Source organism: Vulpes lagopus, chromosome 17, assembly GCF_018345385.1.
Source record: "Vulpes lagopus strain Blue_001 chromosome 17, ASM1834538v1, whole genome shotgun sequence".
Taxonomy (NCBI): Eukaryota; Metazoa; Chordata; class Mammalia; order Carnivora; family Canidae; genus Vulpes; species Vulpes lagopus.
The window spans coordinates 29174550-29201925 of NC_054840.1; the positions used below are offsets into that span (position 1 = coordinate 29174550).

General features: G+C 37.7%; 1 protein-coding gene across 2 annotated transcripts; it reads right to left on the bottom strand.

Moving 5' to 3' along the window:
- Positions 1 to 238: 238 nt before the first annotated feature.
- ACTL6A (actin like 6A) lies at positions 239 to 27260 on the bottom strand. 2 transcript variants are annotated; one of them, XM_041731863.1, is made up of 14 exons: positions 27084 to 27260; positions 18266 to 18342; positions 17928 to 18102; positions 15237 to 15337; positions 14210 to 14307; positions 9183 to 9277; positions 8780 to 8886; positions 8593 to 8682; positions 7007 to 7068; positions 6623 to 6737; positions 6393 to 6473; positions 4689 to 4784; positions 2153 to 2239; positions 239 to 716 (listed from the first exon to the last, which is right to left on the bottom strand). In XM_041731863.1, the coding sequence occupies exons 1-14, from the start codon at positions 27106 to 27108 to the stop codon at positions 636 to 638; spliced, it is 1290 nt and encodes a 429-aa protein (XP_041587797.1). In that variant the 5' UTR covers positions 27109 to 27260; the 3' UTR covers positions 239 to 635. The 2 variants fall into 2 exon arrangements, with proteins under 2 accessions (XP_041587797.1, XP_041587798.1); XM_041731864.1 differs by lacking the exon at positions 27084 to 27260 and adding an exon at positions 26570 to 26899.
- Between the last annotated feature and the right edge of the window lie 116 nt (positions 27261 to 27376).

Below are 27376 nucleotides of genomic sequence, written 5' to 3' on the forward strand. Positions count from 1 at the left end.
TTATAAATTCTGGCATCTAAGCAGTCTTAATACCACCTATACCTTAGAGTGGGAAAGTGATGTCAACTGGTTGCAGCAAAGGCAGAGATTCCGGTAACATTTTTACTATTTGGCTAATAGCATATAAAGGGGGTGTGGATATTTCTGTTAAGAAACAGGGAGTACTTTCACTCAAAATCATGATAAATATATTTAGTCCTTAAAGTAGTGAAGTCACAACAAAAATCCAAAAAAAGTATTTCTGGAATGGCTAATAATTTTTATTTAATTTTGCAAGCCTAAGATAAAAAGCATAGGCAGTAAGTTTTACTAGTCAATAAAACCCAATTCTACCAATGACTGGTAATTAACATACTAAACAGAGTTGGAAAGCTTTTACTGAAAGCAAAATATTTAGAGAAAATAGACATTTATACAAAATTATAAAATGCTTGTAATAAGAATAAGTGCATTTCAAGGAAAGCACAAACTTATCTTAATTTATAGAGCCAGTTAAAGCCTTAAAAATTTTAAGTGGAAATTGAAATATGCAAAAATGTATAAACATTCTACAAAAGATGGTCATTCTTTTCCTGAGTATACTAAAGCTATGAAACTTAAGGTGACACAGGAAGGAAGAGCTTTGGGAACTCTCTTCAAGGGCATTTCCTTTCTACGCATTGTTTCCCTCCTTCTTCATATTCTTGTTTGGAAATCCACATCTGCTGAAAGGTACCCTGTAAAATGGGAAGAAAAGTTATATATTGTGCCTTTTTATTAGAAAATACTTTTTAAATACCTTCACAACTCCTAATCTTTAAAGAACCCTTAAGCCCTTCCCCCCAAAATAAGTCTTCCATTACTCCTCTATTTCTGCCCTCCTCCAGAACACCACAGACACAATTTGGAAAGAATATTAAGTCTTCCTATTCCTATTCAAACTGTCACGAGGCTTTAGAGACAGGAAGATGGGGGGGTTTAGCTATTTTGGCTCGCTGCCAACCTATGACAACAATAGAAACTGTTGTTGGAAGGCATGATCCCAGTACCGAATTGAAGAGCTGTCCTAGCACTTGACTAATGGCAGCATTTAGATCCCAAAAGTGCTCATCCATCAGGACTAAGTTTTGCAAGTACACACACAGTAGTATATAGGCACTATAGAAGGTGGAAAGGAGGAAAATGACCCAATGAGGAAGGAGCCTCAGCTACATTATTAATAAAACATAAAGTAGGACAAATCCATTCCCTAAGATGGACTCTATTCAAGTGGATTCATGCATGGTAGCCTGTTTTGATCTAAAAAAGATCTATTAAAAAGATTGGAAATAGAACAAATATATAAGTAGACAGCTACAAACATTTATTAGCTTAAAAATGTTCAGTGTAAGTATAAGTACTTCATGACATTTACTCTGGCTGCTGTGAGGTGAAGGGAAAATCCTCCAAGTCTAGGGTGCAGGTAAGTACAAGAACTTTATCTCCTGATTTAAGGCAGGCACCATCTAAACATGCAAAATCCAGCATCATGACTTCACCATTTGCCCCCAAAGCCAACTCCTGACTTCCTCCACCTCACCAAGAGGCCAGGGAACAGCCTGGACCTGAGAAGGAATGATTGAATTTGTGCTACAGAGAGGTCCTGACCAGTGTCAATGGGAGTATGACACTGCCTTACTCCCAGTGTCAATGGGAGTATGAGAAGAGGCAGGAGTAAGTTGAATTCCCACTTTTCTTAGAGAAGGGAAATTGAAACTGGGCTGACAAATAGCCACTGATTAGGCACGGAAGCATTTTGTTAAATCAGAACATGTAGAACTGCTATTAAGTCCTCTCCTCGGGATCCCTGGGTGGTGCAGCGGTTTAGCGCCTGCCTTTGGCCCAGGGCGCGATCCTGGAGACCCGGGATCGAATCCCACGTCGGGCTCCCGGTGCATGGAGCCTGCTTCTCCCTCTGCCTATGTCTCTGCCTCTCTCTCTCTCTCTCTCTCACTGTGTGACTATCATAAATAAATAAAAATTAAAAAAAAAAAAGTCCTCTCCTCATTTGATAGTTGTAAAATACAAAGATGATGGATGCCCTGGAATTATTTTTAATCTTTTACTATACTCACTGGTACACTTAGGTTAAATGATTCAATAGACTGTTTTTCAAAGTAGTTTAGCTACTAACCAAAGATGCTAGAATCGAGCCACCAATCCATGAACTAAACCTCCGTTCTACCGTTGTGTTATTTGCAATCAATTTCAACCGCATACTCTAAAATAGAGAGAGAAGTATTAGTACAATCAAATTAAGAATGGGTGACTTCAACTCAGAAAATTTAGTTTTGATGACTGCCTAGTAACTGTTTCAAATAATGGTAATACATGATTATTTTGTAACAGCTAGGCTAATAGTACACATGGCTGAATTACTATATAAAGTACTTTCATAAAAATACTTTGTGGCCTTAAAGTATAATATTTGACAATAAATTATATAAACCTTAGGAAACTACAATTAAAAAGTATGACATTCACAGTTTATATCCCAGAATAGCAAAGACCTACTGAACACTTACCTATAAATCAGGTACTGTGTTAAGTGCTTCATACACCATTTCATTTCTTCCAACATCAAATCTAATTATCATCCCAACCTGCCACCTTTCCTGTTGTCCTCCTCAACTTGATCGCTACTACTTTTTTTGGCCTTCATGCTGTCCTAATCCGTCCTATCTTGGGTCACTCCACCCTCCTCCACTTCCAAATCAAAATACAGACATCTAATTTCAGGTTAAGTTTTTGATTCATACTGATTTCCTCCAAAATTAGTGTTTATAGTTTGAAGTCACACTTTCTTGATAAACATGGTTTTATGGCTTAGTCCTATCCTTGTCTCCCTGCATCAAGAGATTTTTCCCTCTACCTAGGAGTTTGTTTCTGGGGATAGTTCTCAAATTGTTGACATTTCCCTGTTTTTTAATACAAACACAGTTTGGGTCTTACACAGTGGAAAACTGTGTATTTTTTGGGCGTGGAATATGGAAGGGAGGAGGTACTAGGTGCAGGAGGAATGAATATGGATTTTTATAGGTGAGGAACTGGTTGATATCTGTTGCAATGAGATTTTTTTTGTTACTGCACTGATCTTTAATTGCCTCCTAAATGACAAGGATAATTAACTGCTCTTGACCAGATCTTGGACAGCCCAGGTTGACAGTCATTACTCTGGGACTTCCTACCAAACCTAGTAATTAGTACTATATAATTAAGGTCTTTTCCAGATCAGACCATATACTCCAAGAATGTAGTAATCAGGTGTCAATCATGTACCTATATTAGTATTTAAATAACAATTATAAATATGCTGTATGTAAAATGTTCCTTTATATGAGAAACAAAAAGACTACCGAATATACAAATTCTATGGATAACATTAGGGCCCATGTAACCCCTAATACGTTTCGTTTACTATAACTACTAGTCCAGAGTAACATATAAAAAACTACTTGATAGAAGTTTTAAAATCTAAAGATTATGACTACTACTCTGTTATCAGTATGTACCAGACCTTCTCCTCAAACCACATTCTTTTAATCCTTTTAAAATCCTTTTAGAAGTTGTCACAGTGTACCCAGTGATCTTTTTTAAGACAAACACAGGAGCTCTGCAGTCCTGCCAAATTTCATCCCAAAAGCTCACTATTAATAAGCAACAAGACCTGGTACCTATCTTTGTGGGTGGAATTATATCCCCAAAAGAGATATGCTGAAGTTCTCATCCCTGGTACTTGTGAATGTTACCTAATTTAGAAATAGGTTCTTTGCAAATATAATTAGGATACAAATTAAGGTAAGGTCATAGTGGAACAGAGTGGGCCCTTAATCCATTGGATGGGAGTTATAATGAAAAGAACAGACCCATGAGAGAGGACTGCCTTATGACAATGGAGACAGATGGAAGTGTTGGAGCTCCAATCCAATAACTACCAAAGGATTCCTGGCAGACAGATGCTAAGGAGAAGAATTCTCATCTGTATGTTTCAGAGAGAGACTTCTAGCTTTCAGAACAGAGAGAACAAATTCCTGTTGTTTTACGCCACCCAGTTTAGTCTGTGATACTTTGTTATGGCAGCCCTAGGAAATTAATACACCATCTATCTTTCCAGCCATATCACCCTTCCCACTTCTGCACAGACTATAAGCGAACTACGCTGAAATACTGGAATATGCCATCTTCCCTTCTTGGTTTGCACAGGATATTCCCTCCACGTAGATAGCCTTTCATAAATTACCAACCAGTTGAACTATTCATTCATACAGCTTCTTCATGAGGGAGTTAAGTGCTTGATCTACAGTGTTCCTTGAAGTGGTTCATGACATACTAACACCACTTAGTATGTTAAACTTTATGCACGTCCATTCATCCTAGCAGACTGAGCCCTTTGTGGGCAGGGACTATATTTTATATCCCTAGTGCCTAGCAGACTAAAGGTACTTAAATACGGAATCAATGAATAAAAGATCCAAATAGTACAAAAGTCATCTATGAAAAGATGTCATCTATGCAAATTTAATCCACAAGGGCTATTTATTTAGGTAATACTATGTTAGGCACACACAAAGTATCAATCTACTACTGAAAAACAAACCTTAATCTATAAGATTCTACCAGTGATGACACATACGACTGAAGAATACCACTAAAGAACAAACAAAACTTACTGGGGGAGTTTTCTGAGAGAGCTCTCTGTTCAACCTGTCAGTAAAACTCTGTATTAGCGTGTTTCCTCCTGCCACTATAACACTGCCATAGAGACCCTAGGATAAAAAACAAAAATATATTAGTTCCAAATGTTTCCAACAGTTTTAAATACAACTACAACTAATACTATATCCTCCTCTACAATTTTCCCTTTTTTAATTTTCTTACATCTATACAGATCTAGTAGCTTGATCCAGTGGTTCCCAATCCTTGCTGCACATTCAACTCATTTAGGGAATTTATAGAACGTCAATGCCTGGGGGCAATTAAATAAAAATCCAGGGGTGGAGCCAGGCAAAGCTTTTTTTTTTTTTTTTTTTTTTTTTTCTTTTTTTAAAGAAGCAGGCTCCATGCACCGGGAGCCCGACGTGGGATTCGATCCAGGGCCTTCCGGATCGCGCCCTGGGCCAAAGGCAGGCACCAAACCGCTGCGCCACCCAGGGATCCCGCCAGGCAAAGCTTTTGTTAGTTTTAAACTCCAATGATTCTGGGGCGCCTGAGTGGCCCAGTTGGTTGAGCATTCAATGCAGTTTTAGCTCCCATCATGATCATAGGGCTCATGGGATGAAGCCCCGCCTTGGGGCTCTGTGCTCAGCAGGGAGTCTGCTTAAAGATTCTCTCTGCCTCTGCCTCCACTTGCCTGTGTGCTCTCTCCTCTCTTTAAAATCAATAAATAAATCTTAAAAAAAAAAAAAAAAAAAACCCTCCAGATGATTTAATGTGGATTAAGGCTTAAGAACCACTAATTTAAAGCAATTATTCTAAAACTAAAACCCAATCATAATTTTTTGGCAGACAGCTGCCAATATTTAGTAGAGGTATGTTTTATACCTTCACCTTGGAATGCTCATCTAGAAGTATTCAAAATTAGACAGTGAAGATTATTTAATGATTACGACAGTGCATAATCTGATAAGATTCCTGACCAAAATGACTGTTACCTTTCTCTTTTGCAGGGGTATACATCAGCACGACATAGGGAACTTTTTCAAAATCCACCCCAAAAAACTAAGTCCCTACTTACAAGCAGTCCCTACTTACAACCTCTAATTTGCATGTATGTATCATATCAGAAAGCTAAATGTCAGCCTGCTTTTTAAAGTTTTTTTTTTAATTCTGTTAGTTAATATACATGTCAACCTGTATGCTTTCTAATGGCTAAGTTCGTATTTTAAAAATTTATTCCAAATATCTAAATCCTCGAACTTTTATAAGAGAAAATGGAATATAGAAGCATGTCCTCTGCAATCAGTATTTGTTAATTAAGGGAGAAATCTCGCTAAAAACAAAAGTCACCAATAATATTTATTTTGGTTTGTTACATTTTAGGAAATCTCTAGAAGAGCACTATCCAAAAAAAACTTTCTGTGATGACAGAAACGTTCCCTATCTGCACTGTCATACAGTGGCTAGTGCAGCTGAAGAACAGAATTTTAAATTTTTACTTATTTTAAGTTGTCACATGTGGCTGGTAGTTTCCACATTGGACACCATAGCTCTAGATTTCTGCATTTTTCCTTTTCTAGTACTTCATGATTTTACATACTCTAAAACAGATTTCAAAGTCAAGGGTCAAAGTTGCCAACTTAATTAAATATTGATCTGGGAGCACTCTCTTACCCTAAAAAATACCTTTATACCCTAAGCAGGAGGCTGACACTTACTGGTCTGATATCAATATCGCACATTCCAACACTTGTAGTGACAACGTGACTGACTCCCAGCATTGTATTTCCTGATAACCCCTACAACGAAATAAAAATGAGTAGTCAACAGAAGAACTTCAAACAACATACCCAAGAATATCTAGGCAGTCTTATTTAGGTTTTATAATTACACAAGATCTTCACATATACAGGACAAGCCATGCAAATTATGAATCAAGCTTTCATACCTTTACATTGGAAGGGTCAAATAATCCTTCAGGAATCTTTAACCGCTCTGCTCCAAAGTCACAGTTGTATCCATTAGGGAATTCATAATGAACAGTTGGCATCTGTGCAGCTACTCTGAAAACATAGTAAACATTAAACAAAAGACAGAATCCTACTCGAAATTATAAACTAAGAAATTATCAACTTATAAGAAAGCAGAATATCTTTTGTTATTCAATATTTCTTAACATAATTTTTTACCTTTAGACCAGTTAAGCGTATTCTGCAATTCTTTAACTAAATAAATCATATTTCTCTCCTCATTTATGAAGCATTCAGTGTTGAGAAGATTAGTATGAAGGTTTTAATGAACTATTATAAATCTTATAGATAAGAAAACATACTGTTCATCATAAGTTGAATCTGATACTTGAAGTACTGAAGCTTGAAAATCCTGGATAACACACTATGGATTAAAAAAAAAAAAGTTTTTAAGAAACAAGGTTATGGAGATTTGTCTTTGCGATCTATACTTTTATAATATTATATTTGAAATACTTAATGAAACTGGACCATGTTCCTGGATGGCAAAGTCCTTTCATGGGTATAAATCTATCCAGCAAGGACTCAGAGTATCAAGAAACCCAATTCTAAACATCTGCATTAGAAACTAAATTATATGACATTTAAATTAACAGTAATTATGGAACAATAATGAGATAAAAAAAAAAATCAGGAACCCTCATACCTGTCCTGCATAACAAAACTGGTTTCAGAACACTGTTCTTTCCTTAAAGATAAGCCTAGACTTAGATGCAAGATTATCTGAATATGTAATGTATACATATACACATATACGGCATCTTATGTAATTTTTAATGACTGCACAGAGTATAAAACAATTAAAAATTTTGCTACGAAATATATACAACCTCTGGGCTGCTAATGAAAAATCTCATTTAATATCTAGACAAACTGTTAATCATCTTCACAATTTTTCCTTCTACTAAACATCCACAAAAAATCTTTATCTTTAGGTGCAAAAAAATATCAGACAGGATATACCTCTGACAAATTATGACTTTCATAGCCTTTTACTGTTAGAAATGAATGTACATTGTGGTGTGAGAGGTTTTACTAACCTCTCCTCCTCTAAGTTATATGTTCGGAGATGGATTTTTGGTAAAGAGAATCTTACTGGCTCCTTACTATGACACATTTTTTTTAATACGACATTTTTTAATGACACATTTTTTTTAATATGGCTGACTGATGTTAAAAAGAACATAACTGAGCCATACTAGCAGGTCTCTACAGACTAAAACTATTATCTTAGACAAAAAAATGAACAGAATAACATAATGTTTGCTTTTACTCCAAAATCAAAGTTCTTTCCAGGTCTTATCATAGTAATGTAAATGAATGCAGTAGTTTGTTGAGACAACTTGTTTGACAAATACAAAAAATAGCCCTTCCTCTAAAAATAAGCGATTATTTTTTATTGTAAAATATCATTAAAACTATAAAGCGGGCAGCCCGGGTGGCTCGGCAGTTTAGCGCCACCTTCAGCCCAGGGCCTGATCCTGGAGATCTGGGATCAAGTCCCATGTCAGTCTCCCTGCATGGAGCCTGCTTCTCCCTCTGCCTGTGTCTCTGCCTCTCTCTCTCTGTGTGTCTCTCATGAATAAATAAATAAAATCTTAAAAAAAAAAAAAATATATATATATATATATATACACACACACACACACACGCTCAGGGTGCTAGGTGGGCTCAGTTGGTTAAGCATCTGCCTTCAGTTCATGATCTTGGGGTCCTGGAATGGATCCCCAACATTCATTGGGGAGTCTGCTTTTCCCTCTCCCTCTGCCCTTCCCCCCGCTCATGCTCACACTCTCTCTCTCAAATAAAAAAAAATAATAAACTGCTCACATTCTATTAAAAAACTTACAGCCTATAATAGTTTTATGAAGAGAGTAAGGCTACTTACATTACACATGTAATTGTGCCAAGACCTTGTAACCTGTGGCAACTTCTCTTTTCTTTTCCAATTCGCTGGAGATCCTTCACGAACAGCTTCCTGAGTACCAAGAGCATGTGCTAGGTTAGGAGGGTTCACAACATAGGGGTGGAGAGTTGGAGATAAATTCCAAAATGAAAATCCAAGCATCACTTACTTTTGATGCAATCATATATGGAGGAATCAGTTCTATATTCATTTCTTGGAAGAGTTCTCTGCATTGCATAGTAATAAAGTCTCCAGCAAGAGGGGATTTTACAATGCCTATGAAAACAGATTAAACAAGGCTAGGACAGCATTAAACCTAAGCTCCTTGGGACATACTCTTCTGGGTATTTATATATGAATAATTTTTTCAAGTAGAAATAACCGAACTATCCCTCTAAGCATGAATGAAGCCATTTATCAGTTTTAAATATACATTATATTTTTTAAAAACTCTTAACAAAGAGATCTTATTTGGAAACTGGTATGACTTGATAGTCCAATTCACTGCTGTATTTTCTATGTCTTCATGGCAGCTATCATCATCTCAGTGTACCCTAGTTAAATCCATTTACCTTGCTGAAGGACATAACCATCATGAACTGGAATTGCAGTGGTATGAGTGGCTCCACTGTCCAAAATTAGCCCAGTAGAACGACCATTAGCAAATCTAGTTTAAAGCATTAAGGAAAAGAAAGTATCAAGGCTCCTAAAATAATGTTTATTATAAAGGGAAAGTTTTATTAAAGCATTCTTAAACATGTGTATTATGGCTTAAGATGTGTTAAAGTTAATCCAGGGATGAAAACTGGTGTCAAATAACTCTGGGTTAAAGACAAATGAGAATAGGCAGAACTTCCATAATGATGATGAGAGGAAGTCAGGGAAACCTTTATCCCAGAGAGAGACATCTATTAAACTGGTCAAACTTAGTACAATCTTTCAAAGTCTCTGGAGACAGATGAAAGGACTTATAACAAATTAAGAAGCATTTAACAAAATCTACAGAAACTCAGTACGAACAGTGGTAGGCTATGGCATTTGAGCTACAAACTAAAACCATTCTCCACAGAGGATTTAAAAAATATATATATTTCAGCAGTGTAGCAGCTGAGTGGCAGTTCCCACAAATCAATAGGAAAGCTATTCCAGGTGGATTCAATGGCCAGCAAATATATCGGCAGATCCCAGCTTTCCACAGCTCTGTGCTGCAGAAGGCCTGTGTCATGAACCTCATAAACCAGTACTCAGGAATAGGGCCATTCACATGGTCATCAAATATTTACTGAGCATCTATTATGTGCCTAGTGATAAGTTTGGAACTGAGGGAAGGTATCAATCTGGCACTGGCATTCCCAAGCACAGAAGGCACAAAAAGGTGACCCGAAGCAGGCTCTACCCTGAAGGGTATCCTGTTTAGTAAAAATCAGTAATGCTGCGAAAAGAACAGCTCAGGGTGTCCTAGGGGTATAAAGGAGAGACCACTTACCAACGCTGGGGAAATCCAAATGTAAGGTAGGGAGGAAAAGACAGGGAAGATAGGAACATGTAGGAAGGCCAGCAGGCAAGAGGGTACAGTGAGGCCAAGGAAGTGCAAAGTAGTTCAGGAGAGCCTGCAAGAATGTACATGATTTTGGCTTAAAGCAGCCTGGCAATTAACAAAGATTATTAGAGGGGCAGTGGGAATGGACAAGGTGAGAGGATGGGTTACAATAATCCTGGAAATAGCTTACACCTAAAGCAGTGGCAGTGGAGAAATAAATGGATTTTGGAGGTAGTGGGGAGGAAAAAAAAATAGGTCTTGATGACTGACTAAACTTGAAGGGTTAAAGAGAAAGATTTCTGGTCTGTGCAACTGAAAGCTAGACGATTTTTGGAGAAGGAATAAATTTGAGAGGAGAGAAGATTAATTCAGTTCTGGACATAATGAGTTTAAAGTGGTTCAACAGAGAACTAATACAAAAAGTTCTAGTAGGGCACCTAGATGTGGGCCTGGAGCTCACAAGAAAGATCTGGGATACAGAACAGTACAGATTTGGAATCTGTTAGTGTATGACTGGTGTCTGAAGCCAAGGAAATTAATAATTTAAACCAGAAAGAGCATGTCAGGAGAGATGAAAGGCTAACGGCAGAAAACCAAGCAATGGGTAAGAAATGATCAGAATCAATAAGAATCAATGGCCAGAAAGACAGGTTGGTGATTTATCTTTGCTAATACTGGTACTCTACTGACCTTTGGTCAATTATACATATAAATGTTAAACTGAGGCTCTATTAGTACAAAAGGACAGATGCAGTAATACCAGACTAAAAAGTAGCATAAAGATATATGGACCCTCCTAAAAATAACAATCAAAATCTGAACAAATTATCTTAAATAACCACTTTAAGACTAGAAAGCTTTCAAAAGCAGCCAAAATTTAGTCTCCTAGAACTGCAGCTGGAAGGGGTAAGAAGCTGAAGTTTATAGCTTCCGTGCCTGCAGGCGCTCCCCAGCTCCATGGCTACGGCTTGGGAAAGCAGTGGTGAAGAATTGCACCTTCACCACCTTGAGTGAACAGAGGAAGTTCAGGGCTGGAAGAAAAGCTGGACAGGTAAGGTTGAAACCCTACAAGCCAGGGAACAACAGAAAGGGTAAAACCCAAATCTGAGAATAAAATATACCCACATCTCTGACTGACTACTAAACTATTCAGGGCCAGGACTTTGGGGGCCCAACAAAAACAGAACACAGACTAATCCACTCTTCAAATCAGAGCAGCACCTGTGAGTTCTGTGATTTTGTCACATTTTTAGCTAAATGCATTCTCCAACAGTATGCAGCTTGGTTCACAGAAAGCCCTCCTTACTAGCTTGAGATGTCAAGAGGACAAAGCGTGAAGTGGACAGATATAATAATCCAGCGGTCAATTAAGTCAGATAAAACAATGCTACCCTTCTCACTAATATTTTTGTTCCTGGAAAGCATATCTTTCATAAAAATGTTATTTATGCTAACCTTAATGGATCTTTTTTGGTCATTTTTAAGTGAATAATTAAAAGCTAAAACAATTCTTAGTTGGGGTGCCTGGGTGGCTCAAGCAGTTGAGCATCCAACTCCTGGTTCTTTTGCTCAGGTCATGATCTGAGGGTCATGAGATGGAGCCCCACATTGGGCTCTGCGCTCAGTGGGGTATCTGCTTCTCTCCTCCTCCTCCTGCCTCTCCCCCACCTCACGCACTGGCTCGCTCTTTCATATAAATAAAGTCTTAGTTTTAATTTCTCACAGTAATACTGGCAGATAAAACCCACATAAACAAAATCTTTTTGCAGTCCTCAGTAATTCTTTTAAGTATAAAGGAGTCCTGAAGCCATACATGTTTGAGAGGTCAAAACAATTTTTAGAATCATACTCATATGTTATTTGCCTTTTCCACTGTCATTTTCTCATGAGTGTATAGGTGACTTTTCCAAAGACCATGTCATATGTGATACAGAACAGACTGAATGCAAAGGACAGATATGAGAATCCAACATCTGCTATTAAGCCTGACATTAAAGAGATCTGAACAAATATAACGTAATTCCACTCTTTTCATAATTTTTTTTGGTTTTAGAAAAGTTAATTTTCATTAAAACATTTTATATTAACCTACAATGACTTATTATTTACTTAAACTAATAAATCTAATTTTTTGGTTTCTATTTTAATTTCCAATATGGTAAACACTGACAGATATAATCCACGAAAGCTCTGGTTATAAAAGGTTCGAAATCTGTTGGGCTAGAAAAACATAGTAAAAGGACATCAGTCAGCCAAATCCAGAAATGTAGGAAATTCTACAGGACAATCTACTTCCTTAACAAACAAATTACAAAAGAAAAAAAGGGTCTGGGGGAATAGAATCTACAGATGAAAAGAGACATGCTGAACAAATATAATGTCGGGCCCAGACTCAAATATACTAAACAGTTTTTTTAAAAAGGTTGTGATTACTGTTTTTGTCTTTAGACACATGGTCAAATCTTTTAGGGATCCATGCTAAAGTTCCTATGGATAAAACTGTATCATCCTTGGGATTTACTTCAAAATCACAGTAAGAGGGGGACTGGGTGAGGTTGTAACTACTACAAGTTAGCTATGTGTTGAAAATTATTAAACTGTGTGATGTGCAGATGGAGATTCAATATAATACTCTTGTGTTTAAAATTTTCCATAGAAAAAGGGTTAAAAAATAGAACAATGCCAAATTCTGTTTATACACTCTTTATAAGGAAGTAGCCAAATAGACCTATATTCAAATTTAGTAAAGCCACTTTGAAATTGTGAACTTGAACCAGTTTGCTTACTTTGACTTGAGAGGGTTATTAATGAGTATTAATGAGATAATACACACAGTGCCATCCTCTACTCAAAAATGTGCAATGGTTCTCTAGAGTCTAAAGTTCAATTTTTTAAAAAAACGATTTTATTTATTTATTTATTTGAGAGAGAGAGAGAGAGAGAGAGCACAAGAGGGGCAGTGGGGAAGGGAGAAGCAGGCTGCCCGCTGAGCAGGGAGCCCAAAGCAGGCCCAATCCCAGGACTCCAAGATCATGACCTGAGCTAAAGACAGACACTCAAAGGACTAGGCCACCTAGGTGTCCCTAAAGTTCAAATTTTTAAAACCTAACATGTAAGGTCTCTATAGTTTGACCCAAACCTATTTCCTTCTGAAGTCTAACAGAAATCTTCAAAGGAAAGAAATCTTCACAGGAAAGAACACTTACACTTTCTACCTCCATACTTTTGCTAAATTCATCTTCAAAACAGCACTACAGACAATATTAGATTACAGTCCCCACAGTGACTCTCACATATATGTAAAATTTACTTAAATAATATAGCAATTGAGGAAGGTATACAACATAAATGAGTAAAAAGTGAAGCTAGGTTTTAAGTACTTAATTCAAAATCAGTTTATAAGCATTTCAACTTGAACTCTAAATACAGGGCTCCTTTCCCCACCTCATACAAATCAAATCTCTTCATAAAGATTCGTCAGGCAACTATTTTCCTCTGGGGAACTTCCACAATTCCACAAAAAAATTCTAATTAATCATGTACTTCTTCATAACTTTTGCCAGTTATTTTGAAGTGCTTATATTTAAATCTATTATTTACCTTTAAACAAGAATATTACATTACATAGTCTTTGAGATAAGAACATAACATTTCCTTGTCTGTCCCTTAACATGCCTACAATTAATTTTTTTTTAATTGGTGATTTAATCTTAAGTGAATTTATATATAATTTCCACTTTTCTATGGTAATGGGAGAAGAGAAAGGAAATGGCAATCTTTGAATTTGCTTAAACACTATCTTCTATTCCCCTACTAAGAAACAAAAAATTTCAAAACCTTATCAACAAGCAGGATTTGAGCATTTCTTTATTTCCCTCTAATAACTTCTGGCATATTTTTTCCAATAAGAAATACTGAAAGATAAAAAAGGAGAGAGAGAAAAACCCCAAATTTCTGAACAAGCAAGAACTGGCTCATGTCTTCCTGCTGGGGGCATTCTCTTTAATGGTACCATATTTACTTTGAAAGAAAAGCTGAGTATTACTCTTTCAAGGATACGCTGTCAAAACTGCAGTTTTGCAAAGGAAGAATGCAGGGATGTTGTAGTGTTCAAACATTAACTCTGTCAGTTTCTCTCTCTTTGCTCTAGTATTCCACTTGAAAAGGGGGAAAAAGAAATGCAAGTTATTTACTGTTTAAAAACTAAAATGTTGATTTATTTCAAGATTCAATATAGCACCACATTAGCAAAGATTTAAACATTAAAAACAAAATAGAATACCACATAAAATAATCTTCATAAGAATATATATTTTATTTTTTTTCCTTTTTCTTTTTTCCTTTTTTTATAAGAATATATGTGTATTTATTTCTATTTATCTGTAAATAAATTCAGTAAATATAAATGAAAATTTATTTAATAAAAAGAATAATCTGTTGCTATGAATTCTATAAGTTACAGACTTCAAAGTACAAGAAAATCACGATTCTTATAAGCTATTATTAAATCTTAAGAATTAATCTGGTAATTTTAAACCACCAAATTCTCCTACTTAGAGTTGGTACACATAAAGAAAACTATAGGTTAAAAACAATAACAAAATATTGATAATTTATAATCGTTAAGATAATATCGTTAATTTATGATCGTTATGGGCTGATGGGCTCTTTGGACTCTACTAAATTTATTTCACAAGAGACCTGGGTCTAGTAATTTCCAGCCCTAGTTCCATATTTGACTTCTCTCCTGGAAAATAGAATATAAAAGCAGATACACCTTGCCCCTGGGGCATATGGGACAATTCATAAACCCAAATGGGAAGTGGCCCAAGGAATTCAAGTGTTAAATAAATCCCTGGAAAAAATAAATAATCAAATTCCATTTAGGGTGCTTTGTTATTGTTCTTTGAATATTTTAACTACTGAAATAATAAAAATTGTAATAGGATATAAAAATTAATCCTCCTTTCCCTAATTTTCAAAATTCAAAATATGAACTTCTATGCCTCTTTAAAGAAAAAAGAACACAATCTTTGAATGAATTTAAAAAACAACTACAAAACTCAGAAAAGAAAGCCTGTCTTACCGGTGCTTCTGACATGAGAACAGGATGCAGGCTGGCTTCTGATTTGACATGCATTTTGTAGGTATGATCCAAAATAGCCTGGAAACTATCCCAGTCTTCAACTACAATATAAGATTAATACCTTGAAAACAATGCTTAGTTGAAGATGAACACAGAATCTTTTAAGAGATGGTTTCTATAGTTAAGCATTAACATAGAATCTACTTATTTTATAGATTTACTTCATAATACAGTACTTTATATAGACATCATCTTTGTTGTCTATAAACACAGAGCCTCTTTTTGGTTCCTCCAGCCCCAACAGTATCACAACTCCTAGACCTGTCCCAAATATAATTACTGTATCTAATAGACCTAAAATGCCAAATAAATATTATTCAATAAGTACTTACTAGAAGCACAGTATGCAATTTGAATGGTAAGAAAAAATACAAAAGAATGGTATGATCTAGATTGGATATCAAAAAGCTTACAATCTACTTGAAAAAAGATTTAAAAACCTAAAAAAAAAACCTTCAGGGAATAGTTCAATTTGGCTTCCACCTAAACATTCCATCGAAAATGCTTGCATAAGTCACTAATGACCTGCTGACAGACAAATCCAGGGGAAACTTCACATTTGTAGTATCCCTGCCTCCTTCAACATCATCTGACACTACTGAACCCTGAAGAGTTTACAAACTTGCACAGTCCAAAGAAAAAATGTCATTACCTGTACAACATACTCCCACAGGCATATGAGGATTTTGTTTGGTCGGTCAATGAACTGTTAGTCACTCTAACACTTCCTTTCTTGTGTAAATCTCAATGTCACAGCTGAGAACAATGAAAATGAATCACTTCTATGCTCCAAGAACTTTTTCTTCGCTTAGCCTTCTCCTGAATATTATTTATCCTCCTACATCCCTAACTGTTCCTTCTCATTCTCCTTCATGGGCACCCTTTCTTCTCTTTGGATAAATACAGAACAAGGCTCTCACAAGGGATGCTATCCTCCACCTGTGTCTCATCTTCCACATGCTTTCTGGCTAATACAACTCCATGTCTTAAAATTCTTCTCGCCCACTTACTACAACAGCACCTATATTCAAATACTTTGCACACAGCCTTGCAAGGCTGACCCTTAGCTGGCATCTGAGAACTCTGATTGATAACTACACTACACTGATGAAACTTCCCCTAAATGATGAGAGTAGTTCACTGCACCTCAACTGTTTGTACAATGTGGTTTATGATGAACACCTTTCCCTCTGAGAACCCTAGGTTTTAGTACATGCAAGGCACGGGGTACCCACAAGATCACCCCCAGTAAAAATCGTCTCTAATGAACTACTCTGGTAGACAACACACGTTACATCTCATTGCTGGAGGAATTAAGTACATTCTGCTTGACTCCACTGTGAAAAGACTCTGAGAAGTCTGCACTGCTTTCCTCTGGACTTCACTCCATGCCCTTTCTTTCCTGTTAATTTTGCTTTGTATCCCTACAGTAGAATAAATCTTAGCCATGAGTACAACTATATTCGGAGTCCTGTGAGTCCTTCTAGTGAATAACTGAACGTAAGAGTGATCTCCGGTATTACATTTGCCTTTTAAGACCATAAAACCTCCTCCTTCCCATTCTATCCTACCTCAATGCATGGTACCCAATCATCCCAATCAAAAATCTAGGAAAATTTTCATCTCTTTGATAGCCCTCAAAGCCAACTCAGGATCTCCATCAGTAATAAAATGTGAACCCTCTTCATTTCTCATCTGAATTCTCACCTAACTAATCCTAGTATCTTCCTCTAATCTAGCCTATATAACACTGTTAGAATCCTCCCTCTAGTTGGAAAATATGAATATTTCATATCTGTTTAAATTCCTTTGGGGTATCCTTTCATTTGCCAGCTTAATACACCCCTGGTGTGGTGGTTTACAAGTCCTATCATGATTGCTCTCTGCCCACCTTTACTGCAACTGGTCCTAATACACCCACTGTTACAAGCATCCTTAACTGATGACCTTTCTAAACATGTAAGCTTCTTCTGCAGCTCCACCTATTTACATATGCTGGTTGCTCTGCTTTACTCAACCTTGACATTCAGACTAATCCTCTTTTATTGGTCAAGATCCAGTACAAAAGCTACCTGCTTTATGAAAACCATCACTGACTTCCAATGACGGAGTTAAATACCTCTCCTCTCTAATCTCACTGCTTATCAAACACAGCTGTAACACTTAACCTACATATTTGTATATTTTTATCTCTCTCCCCTATGAGTTTCTTAAGGAAGAGGAACAAGTTGATGCATTTTGTATTCTCGTGCCTGGAACAGAGAGTTTGTGTAATAAAAACAACAAAATATCCAATATTCAAATTATAGGAAGTTTTGTGTCTGGGGCACCTGGGTGGTTCAGTTGGTTAAGTGCCTGCCTTTAGCTTAGGTCATGATCCCAGGGTCCTGGGATCCCAGGGTCCTGGGATGGAACCCCGTATGGGACTCGCTGCTCAGCAGGGAGCCTGCTTCTCCCTCTGCCTCTCCCCATCCCCTGCTCTTCTGTGCTTAAGCTCACACTCTCTCAAATAAATAAATAAAATCTTTTTAAAAAATTAAAAACAAAAATTCAATTAAAAAAAAGAGGTTTTGTGTCTAAAATGTAGCACGCATACTCTATAAATCAAATCCATAGAAACAAATATTGTACCCATTCCATTTTTTAGTGGTGAAATGGCCTCCGTGTTCTCCCTGGGAACGCGCAGGGCATTAGTATCTATGTAATAGGTGGGGCCGCCCTGTTTGCCTTTATCACCGTCTATTTCCATCAGTGTGCTTCCATCATCTCTTTCTACCACCATACCAATAGCTGTGGGGAAATCCACCTGGAAAAGTCAAAAACATAAGAATACAAGTTTTACTTGCTTTTACCAAGTAGTCGTTTTTTTCCAACTAAAGTCTTTTACCATAATTGAGTCAGAATTTCTACATGAATTTAATTCTGCATAAATGTCCCTTTCATATCTAATGAACTAACACTATACTTACCTTGGGACAGTCTTCACCAGCATAACCAGCTCTCACAGTATAGGATCCAATATCAAAAACAAGAGCTCCAACTTCATCTGAAAAGATGAAAGGATAATTAACATTAACACAGGTATCATTAAAATTAAGAGTTGTTAATGTGCTTAAAATAAGAGAGTGAAACCTCTATTACAAATTAAAATAAGTATTACATTCATATCATTACTGGCTTGAACCTAGTTTTAAATACACCTTAAAAAATAAAGATTCATTTAATTAAAATATAACAAGTAATACATTGTATATCAGCAGAGGTTCAATCAAGAATGAGATGGTACACTAAAATTGGGTAATCTGCAAGAGTTTACTTATTAAAGGGACTATTTATAAAGATACAGGAGGCACAATACAGGAAAACCAAAAGGGACAGTATGGTACGCTAGCACTAATAATAGAGATTTGTTACCACCCTTAGAACGGAAGAAACATGGAGAAAGAACTGTTACTATTTGGGGGGCTACCTGACAGGAGCTGTGACTTCAGTTGAGGGATGCAGTGACCCATGGCTAACCCTGAGGGGAAGAAATCATACTAATAAATATGCCAACCTCAACCTCCCTCTTCCCCCTCTTCATTGGCTCAGGTGATCTTACAATTTCTCACCCAACTGGGCTACTAATGAATGCGAAAAAGATCCTCTATTAATATTTCTACCAGGACAAGAGGCATGAAGCAGGATATGGTTACCCTACCACTAGCCAAACCAGAGGTTAAGAGACCCACTGAAGCAGTCTATAATGGTCATCCTTATGGGCACAAAGAGGGTGGAAATGGGTGGAAAGTAGATCTGCAGGGGGAAGTGTAGTGTAGTACACTTAGGTACCATTTTTTCATATGTTATGGGAAGTTATATCCCATGCAATTAGAGAAGAAACTTAGCAAAACTCTTTTTCCAAGAAAAAGAGGAACTCTGGATAACAGTTTTTTGTTGTTGTTGTTGTTTTTGCTTGTTTTTTTGGATAACAGTTTAAGATATAATTATGCAGACCAAAAAAAAAAATAATAATAATTATGCAGACCAAGTAAAAAAATCATTAAAATGAAGTTATCAAAGTTCACACATTTCAAAGATTTTTAGTAGAGTTTAATGCTGAAGAAGAAAGCTGGTAATTTTTTTTTTCACATTCAAATTCAGAGAAAAGACTCTAATTATACTTTTAAAAGACTTTACCCAAAACAGCATGCCTCCAGAAACAAAACACTTGGGTTTCCCAGGCACTGACCAGGCACTGATTTTTCACATAATTTTTTTTCAATCATTAAAAAAATAAAGAACTATAATTTACCTCCATTAAAAGGGAAAAATCCATCTGATAAGACCAAGTTTTGTCAAAGATATAGGGAATGAAGAGCTCCTGCACATTTGCTTATAAAAGCTTTAAACTGATACAACCACAATGCACAATTTAGTCATATGCACTAAAGTTGAAAATGAGCATATCCAGAAATTACATTTTTATCTTCTCTAGAGAAACTCACACATATCACAAGGAGACACATTTAAGAATGTTTACTAGCTATGTGACCTTGAGTGATTTCTAACCTCTCTGCCTCGGTTTCCCCATATGTAAATGTGCATAATAGTTCCTATCTCATAGGATGCTCTAATAATTAAATGTGTTCAATGCTATAATACATGTCAGCACTTAGAACAGTACCTGCACATAACCACGATAAGTGGGAGCCGCTATTACATTATCACCACATTGCTTGTCAAAGTAAAAGATAGAAATAATCTAATGGTCTCCTCAGGAGGGAAACAGAGCAACTATAATTTGTTCACACCATGAAATACTATAGAGCAGCTAAAATGAATGGTCTAGATCTACATATATTAATATGGATAAATCTCAAAAAAAGGATTAGTTTGAAAAGCTATTAAATATATATGTGTGTGTTACTATGTATACAAATATGAATACATATGTTATACTATATATATATAGTTACTATGTACATTTATATGAATATGTTATGAAACTGTTTAATTCATTATGAATACACACACACTTAGTAAAAGCACAGAGGTCTGGGGTTGTTGCATACAACTTCAGTTCTGTGGTTACCTCTGAACTGGAGAGAAGGAAACTCTGTATCAATAATATTCTATTTATCTCAAATATGGTAAAATATTACATCACATATAAACTTACATATATTTTACTTTTAGCATGTTAGAAGTATTAAAAATTAAATTTTAAAATAAAGAAAAATAAAAAAATAAAAATCAATGATTATATAGATATTTGTAGTTAAGAGATGGTGTCTTTACAGAATAATGATCTCATTTTTATTCAAATAAAATGAGCTACCCATTTTTATTTCTAGTTTGAAAGGAAGTTTCTGCATTTATTATATTTCCCAAAGTAATTATCCATTCTTTATACAATCCTCTGATCCCAATTATTTTATCTGAAAGCAGGAGTCCTTAAAAGCAGAACACTGCATTTGTTGTCACCATAGTATGTACATTTAAGTACAAATAGTAAAGTTACCAATGAGTATGAATTAATAAACTTTAACACTAACAAACCAGAATACTGGCTAAAGAAACATCTTAACTAAATAAATGGATTGCTTTGCCTGATCAACCAAAATTTTCAATTCCTATTCCCAAGGTTCGATCTTTTGTCCTACACCACAGCTCTTAGCCTTTCCTGTATCACAGACCTCCTTCACAAAGCTCTGGGCTGAACTGTTCCCCTAAAACCCATATGCGGAAGTCTTAACCCCTAGTACCTTAAAACATGACTGTATTTAGAGATAAGGTCTTAATTTAAAGAAGTGATTAAATTAAAATGAGATCATTAGGATGGGCCCTAAGCCAAATTTTTATGACTGGTGTCCTTGCATGAAGAGGACATTTGGACACAGATACATACAAAGGAAAGACCATGTGAAGACACAGGGAGAAGACAGCCTTTATAAAGCAAGGAGAAAGATCTCAAAAAAACAAAAACAAAACAAAACAAAAAAACAAAAAAACCCTACCAACACTTTGATATCAGATTCTTGACTCCAGAATGGAGAAAATTAATTTCTGTTATTTAAGCCACATAGTCTCTGGTGCTTTGTTACGACAGCCCTAGCAAATGAATAAAGACACATTAGGAAATTTATGACTCCCTTCTTGTAAGGTTTTAAAAGAGATTATAAAATAAACTAATTAATTATAACAAAATATAGTTCTACCTGTGGATTACTTGGAGAAGCTAGGGACCCCATATTTGGAACTCCTCCCTTAATTTATCCTTTCATAGGTAATCTGTTCCACCCCTACAGCCTTGACTTCTACCAAAATATTAATAATTCCAATCTCAAATCTCTCAAGCTCTCAACATCATCTTGGATCCAATATCTTAAACTGTTTTTAAAATATCATAAATAAGATATTTTATTTATTCTCATTAAATGTCTGAATTCTTTCTTGGACTGGCAGCTCATATACATCAACTTGGTCAACCTGAGCACTGATCTCATCCTCAGTAGCTTTTCCAGAATTACTACCTTCACCATGAAACTCCATGAGCTTTCCCAATTCAAACTTGGGCTTCTTCAGCATTTTTACTTTTTTAACAAAGACATCGACTTGTCTGTCTCTTCTGATGGTATCTAGAAATGGTCAATTTATTGACCACTTCTTTCAAGTCATTAGTCTGTACCTCTCAAGTCATAATTTCATTCATCTTTTTAAAAAGATTTTATTTACTTATTTGTGAGAGATACAGAGAGAGAGAGAGGCAAGAGACACAGGCAGAGGGAGAAGCAGACTCCCTGTAGGAGTCCGATGTGTAACTGGATCCCAGGACCCCGGGATCATGACCCGAGCCAAAGGCAGATGCTCACTGAGGCACCCAGGTCCACCCCACCCCCAATCATCTTTTTCTGTATTCGGTGGAACTGTTGGTGCTGAAGTCTTCTGAATCAAAATTTTGCATTTTTTTTGGTAAAACCAACACAAAATAAGTGAAGCAAATAACCATCAGCAATCTTGACCTCAACATGAGCTTCAATCATGTCTGCCACTTTTTGACCAGGGAACACATTTTGTCACAGGTAAGATCCATGTCATGGAAATCAGTCAGGTAGTTTTTGCCCTGAATCTTCTCAGTAATTAGCTTAAATTTTCTAAATGCAATTTCATCAGGTGCACTTAGATGGCAGAGTCAGGCATTAGACTGTTGAACTCAGGTCATGATGGGAGTCCCCCAGCCCCCTCCTTCACCCTGTGCTGGGCACACAGAGTCTGCTTAAGACTCTCTGCCCCACTCTATTCCCCCACACCCCCACGCATGCCTGCAATCGTGCGCTCTCTCTCTCTCTCTCCCTCTCTCAAATAAATATATAAATAAATAAATCTTTAAAAAAATAAAAAGTAAAAATAAATTCAACCTCATCATTCTGCAGATTGCCAAGGCTCACTTCAAAATAATGATCCTTAGGCCATCAGATGTGATTTTGGCTCCACTGAATTCTCATGACTAGTGTTTTTCCAATATTTCTTATACTGATGATACGTAGTACTTTCACATCAGACCAATTTTTCTTAGAAAAATAGATCAACTGCTTTCTTCTTGGCTCCTTTCCTGCCACATTTCATAAGGTACTTGTTCTTCACCAACCACCATGGTGCTACTCAGAGAGCCAAAAGACCTATCTCAAACTTCTTAGTGTACAACATCAATTCCTCCTGATGTCCCACTGGTACCTCAAATCCAACATATCTGAAGCACTGTCTTTTTTACCCCATCCTAACTAACCTAATCTCAGTAGTGATATCCCAATTAGCGGCCTAATCAGTGGAGGCAAAAAACTAAGAATTGTGCATGTCTTCATATTTCCACTAAATAGTCCTCAGTTACCTTCCTCTTTACAACCACTACCACTGTCTTGAGTCAAGCTCTTAAAAAAAAAAAAAAAAAAAAAAAAGATTTATTTGAGAAAGCAAGAATGCCAATGTACAAGTGGGGGAGGGGCAGAGGGAGAGAATCTCAAGCAGACTCTCCGCTAAGCACAAAGTCCAAGGCAGGGCTCCATAAAACAACCACAAGATCATGACCTGAGCAGAAACCAAGAGTCTAATGCTCAACCAACTAACCCACCACCTTGAATCAAGATCTTAAAAAAGGAATTATTATAATTATTATGCTTTCCATCTCTTCACCTTCTCCCTTCCCTTTCAAACTGCTATACTGTGATCTTTCAAAATAGTAACTCTGAACATATGGGAACATAAATGCCTCGATGAAAAGAAAGCACCAATCAGTGGTTTCCCATCATCTACAAAATAAAATTCAAATCACTTCACCAAGTTGATATTCGAGGCCTAGCAAAATCTGGCAACTGTTTGGTTTCTCACCTCACACACTAGCATTACCAGATAATGTTGTCTCTCAACTATGCATATACTGTCCTTCTCCCCTCTACTTCCATCATCCCCATAACCTCTCTTGTAAAATCCTCTGGTTCCCCTACACTGAGTTATTAACTTTCTCGTCTGTTCTACCTTTGTACCTTCTATATATTGTCATTACTGAACACACTTCATTGAATTAGTTACCCTTTCTCATCAAGTTACCCAATTCTCATATTATACCAATGATAAGATGCACCATTATTTCATGCATTACTAAGAAATAAAAGCATGCTGCCAATTAAACTCTGCCACAACATCAAGAAATATTCCATGCCAATTAGATTAGAATTACATTATTTTAATTATGTAAAATAGAAAAACCTCCCCCAAAAAAGGAGAAATATTCCAACTTCAGCTCTTTAAATATGGAGGGGAAATGTATGACTAAAACTAAATACAATATAGTGTCTATGTGACTGACTCACCTACCTGTAAAACTGAGCTTCTCGGAGGCAGAGGCTATACCTGCCTGGCACATAGCGAGCATTAAAAAACATTTTATGAAATGAAAAATTCAAGAAATCAACTATGTTTCTGTCCTAATTAGATGGCACACTATTTTCTCTCTCTCTCTCTCTTTTTTTTTTTGCAAACTAGACATAGAATTTTAATCTGAGTGAGACTCTTGATTCTTGGAATTTTGCATCTGCTTATTTTCCTTTTTCAAAGGATGAGAAATGGGTTTATTTCCTGTACCTGGTTTTGTTAAAAATTAAGTACCAATGAACCCAAAATAGGAGAATGGCAAAGGGAGATAGAAAGCTTAAACCATAACCACAGAGGTACGGATAAATAAAAACCAGGATACAGTTTCCAATAGATAAAAGTTCTCAAGAGTTGGATCCCTTTGCTACTTAAAACACCGTTTTCACTTTTCTGAGGATGTTGATGTTTTTCCTATGGTTTCCAAGTTTAGAGGTGTGGTAATTTCTCTGGGAAAACATGAAGCAATGGTGGCAATTTTCTAACCAGGTCTTAAAACATTCCAATGTGATACTGAAGGTAAATGACTTTGGGAGAAAGTGGGAAGGTCGTTTTATTTTTTTGTTTGGACAAAGGTGCTTATGGGGATGATGGTTCTGAGAAATTTTTAAGGTTAGAGATTTGGGGGTAATGGGTGCAGGAATGATGAAACACAATTTATCAAAGTTGGTCTATTTATTTTTATAATGCAAGGTTGAAATAAAGGAGAACCATGGAAACATGGTCATAGGAGCAATGAAAAGGCCTGGAAACCAGTTAGAAAGTACAAAAATCTTTCTATAATGAATTATGCATTATACTCAAAGCTAAAGATCAATGTCAGATCTAGTCAGAAATCTTTATTAGAATAAGATAGCCATAAACTTTAAAATTTAAACTGCAAAGGTCTTTTAAATAAGCAAGTTAAAAATAAAACTTACTAATTAATTACACAAAACCTAGGTGGGAGGTTTGGTTTCTTTTCACCATACACCCTTTGGAAAATGTGACCCGCTATAAATACTGGCCATACAGGGGTAACTCAAACACAAAATCATACACTTATTTTTGTGAGCTTTAAATACCTTATATGTGAAATAGGCTTTAAGACATATTCCTCTCCATAAGCAAATGAGACACAGCATGTTTATTCTGAATACCTAAACCATACATGAATACGCTGTCGCTATATAACTGAAAAATAACTTATGGAGAAACAACCAAAAAACTTTTTAGTTTTAAGATGGGAAAGGGTTTTATTGACATGCCTTTTTCTTCATCCCAGAGATTCTTGTTCACCCTTATTAGGAAGTTATGTAACTCTGGGCCAGTTACTTAAACTTTTCCATACCTTATTTTCTTATTCCATAATATGGAGTTAGTACCATTTCCTATGGCTGCTGCAGATTGAGTTAATACACATATTTGTGCAACACATGAAAAGTCTCTGGAACAGTTCTTAGTACAAAGTACGCATTCAATAAATGTTTGCTGCTGGCATTATAAGTATCCACTTCTATCTCAGTCATAGTCAACAATGCCTTCTAAGGAAATAATCATGGACAGCTTCTAGGTACTTGGATCAGTGAACCTAAAGGTCAAAATAGAGTCAGCCTCCACGAGACACAAAGATCCACTTTTTGGGTCAAGATTGCATCTTCAGATGGAAAGGAGGTAAATCATGAAGATTCACTAGGCTTTCTCCAAAGTAAAAATGGGCAACTACTGCCTCTCACATTTGAGGAATCAAAACCCAGAATATATACAGAGAAGAATGGGAGGAGGGGTCAGCATATTTCCCCAAAGAAACTCCTGTTACATTCCAAAAATCAAGAACTTTGAGAACCTCATTTCTATCCCTTACCTGTAAAATGCCAACGTCTTCAGAAACACTAACCTTACTAGACACGACAACAAAAGCAACACTTTAGATCTGTCTCCTCCTCTTCCAAACTCATCAAACACAGCACAGATCAGAATCAGATACACCAGTGCCTCCTACCTACGTAGCAAGAATGAAAGCTCTGATTCAGTAGCTGAGAGGGGGCTCGAGGTTGTGCATTTCTAAAAAGTTCGCAGGTGATGCTGACGCTGCTCATCCCTGGACCACACTTTCTGCAGCAAGTGCACCATTAGCTCAGCTCACCGAACCTTCAAGCCCACCCCCACTGGGTGGGGATTATCATTCCCAAAATGCGGGGCCCCGAAGTTGGGAAAAGCTAAGTGAACTTATTTAGCCAAGGCCAACGCGCTCAATAAATAGGCTGCAAGTACAAGCAGCCAGGTCTGTGTAACTCCCAGGCCCGTGCGGACCCTTCCAGCCCACCACAGCGCCCCCCCCCCCCCAGGGACGAGGTCTTTAAGCCACAGGTGTCCCCACGAGTCACCTGGAGAACCCAGTCAGCCAACAGGCAGCTGTGAGGCAGCTGGGCGTCCCGAGTGGCCCGCACCCCCGCCGCTCGCCTGGCCCTCGCGGACGCTGCGGAAACCCTCGGTCCACGCCTGCCGATGCCGGGACCTCCCGAGTTTAAACCGGCGCGCGCCCCGACGGAGCCGGGTTACCGAGACTCCCGGCAGGACGCGAGCCCGCAGCCGGCCGCTCCCGCCGGGGCTCTGCCCGCCCAGCCCGCGGCCGCCGTGCACCCCGAGAACCGCGCTCCCCGGGCGCCGGGGCTGGGAGGGACCCGGGAGCGGCCGCGGCGCCGGGCGGGCTGCGGGCGGCGGGCGGCGGGCGGCGGGCGGCGGGGGCGGGCAGAGCGCGGGGCGGGGACGGGGCGGGGAGGCCGGGGTCCCAGCGGGGGAGGCCGGAAGGGGCCGCCGGGGAGGGGAGGCTCGGGGGCGGCGGTCACAGACCCCGCACGCTGAAAAGGCGCGCTCTCCCGTCCGGCCGCACTCACTCACCTCCCCCGTACACCCCGCCGCTCATGGCTGCTGTCCGCGCGACTCCTACGCTACAGGCTACCGGGCGAAGCGACTGCGACGGCCGCGAGCGCGGGTCCCGAGAAGCACTAGCCCCCTACCCCGAACTTCCACCGCCACCCCCCTCGGGCAACAAAGCAGCGTCCACACACCGCGGAGCTCAGCCACACTTGCTGTCTGCTCCTACCAGCCAATCATGGGAGGGCCGGGGACGCCTTAGCCAATCAGAAGGAGGCTGCGCTGCATCCCCGCCGCGGCACGGCCAGCTCAGCCAA

Excerpts from the sequence above, each read along its gene's own strand:
- ACTL6A (XM_041731863.1), bottom strand. The coding sequence starts at position 27,108 with ATGAGCGGCGGGGTGTACGGGGGAG. Across the intron at positions 15,338-17,927 it reads ACCACTAAAAAATGGAATGG|TTGAAGACTGGGATAGTTTC; the intron begins GTACAATATTTG and ends CTTATATTGTAG. Across the intron at positions 717-2,152 it reads GCTCGATTCTAGCATCTTTG|GGTACCTTTCAGCAGATGTG; the intron begins GTTAGTAGCTAA and ends CCCATTTTACAG.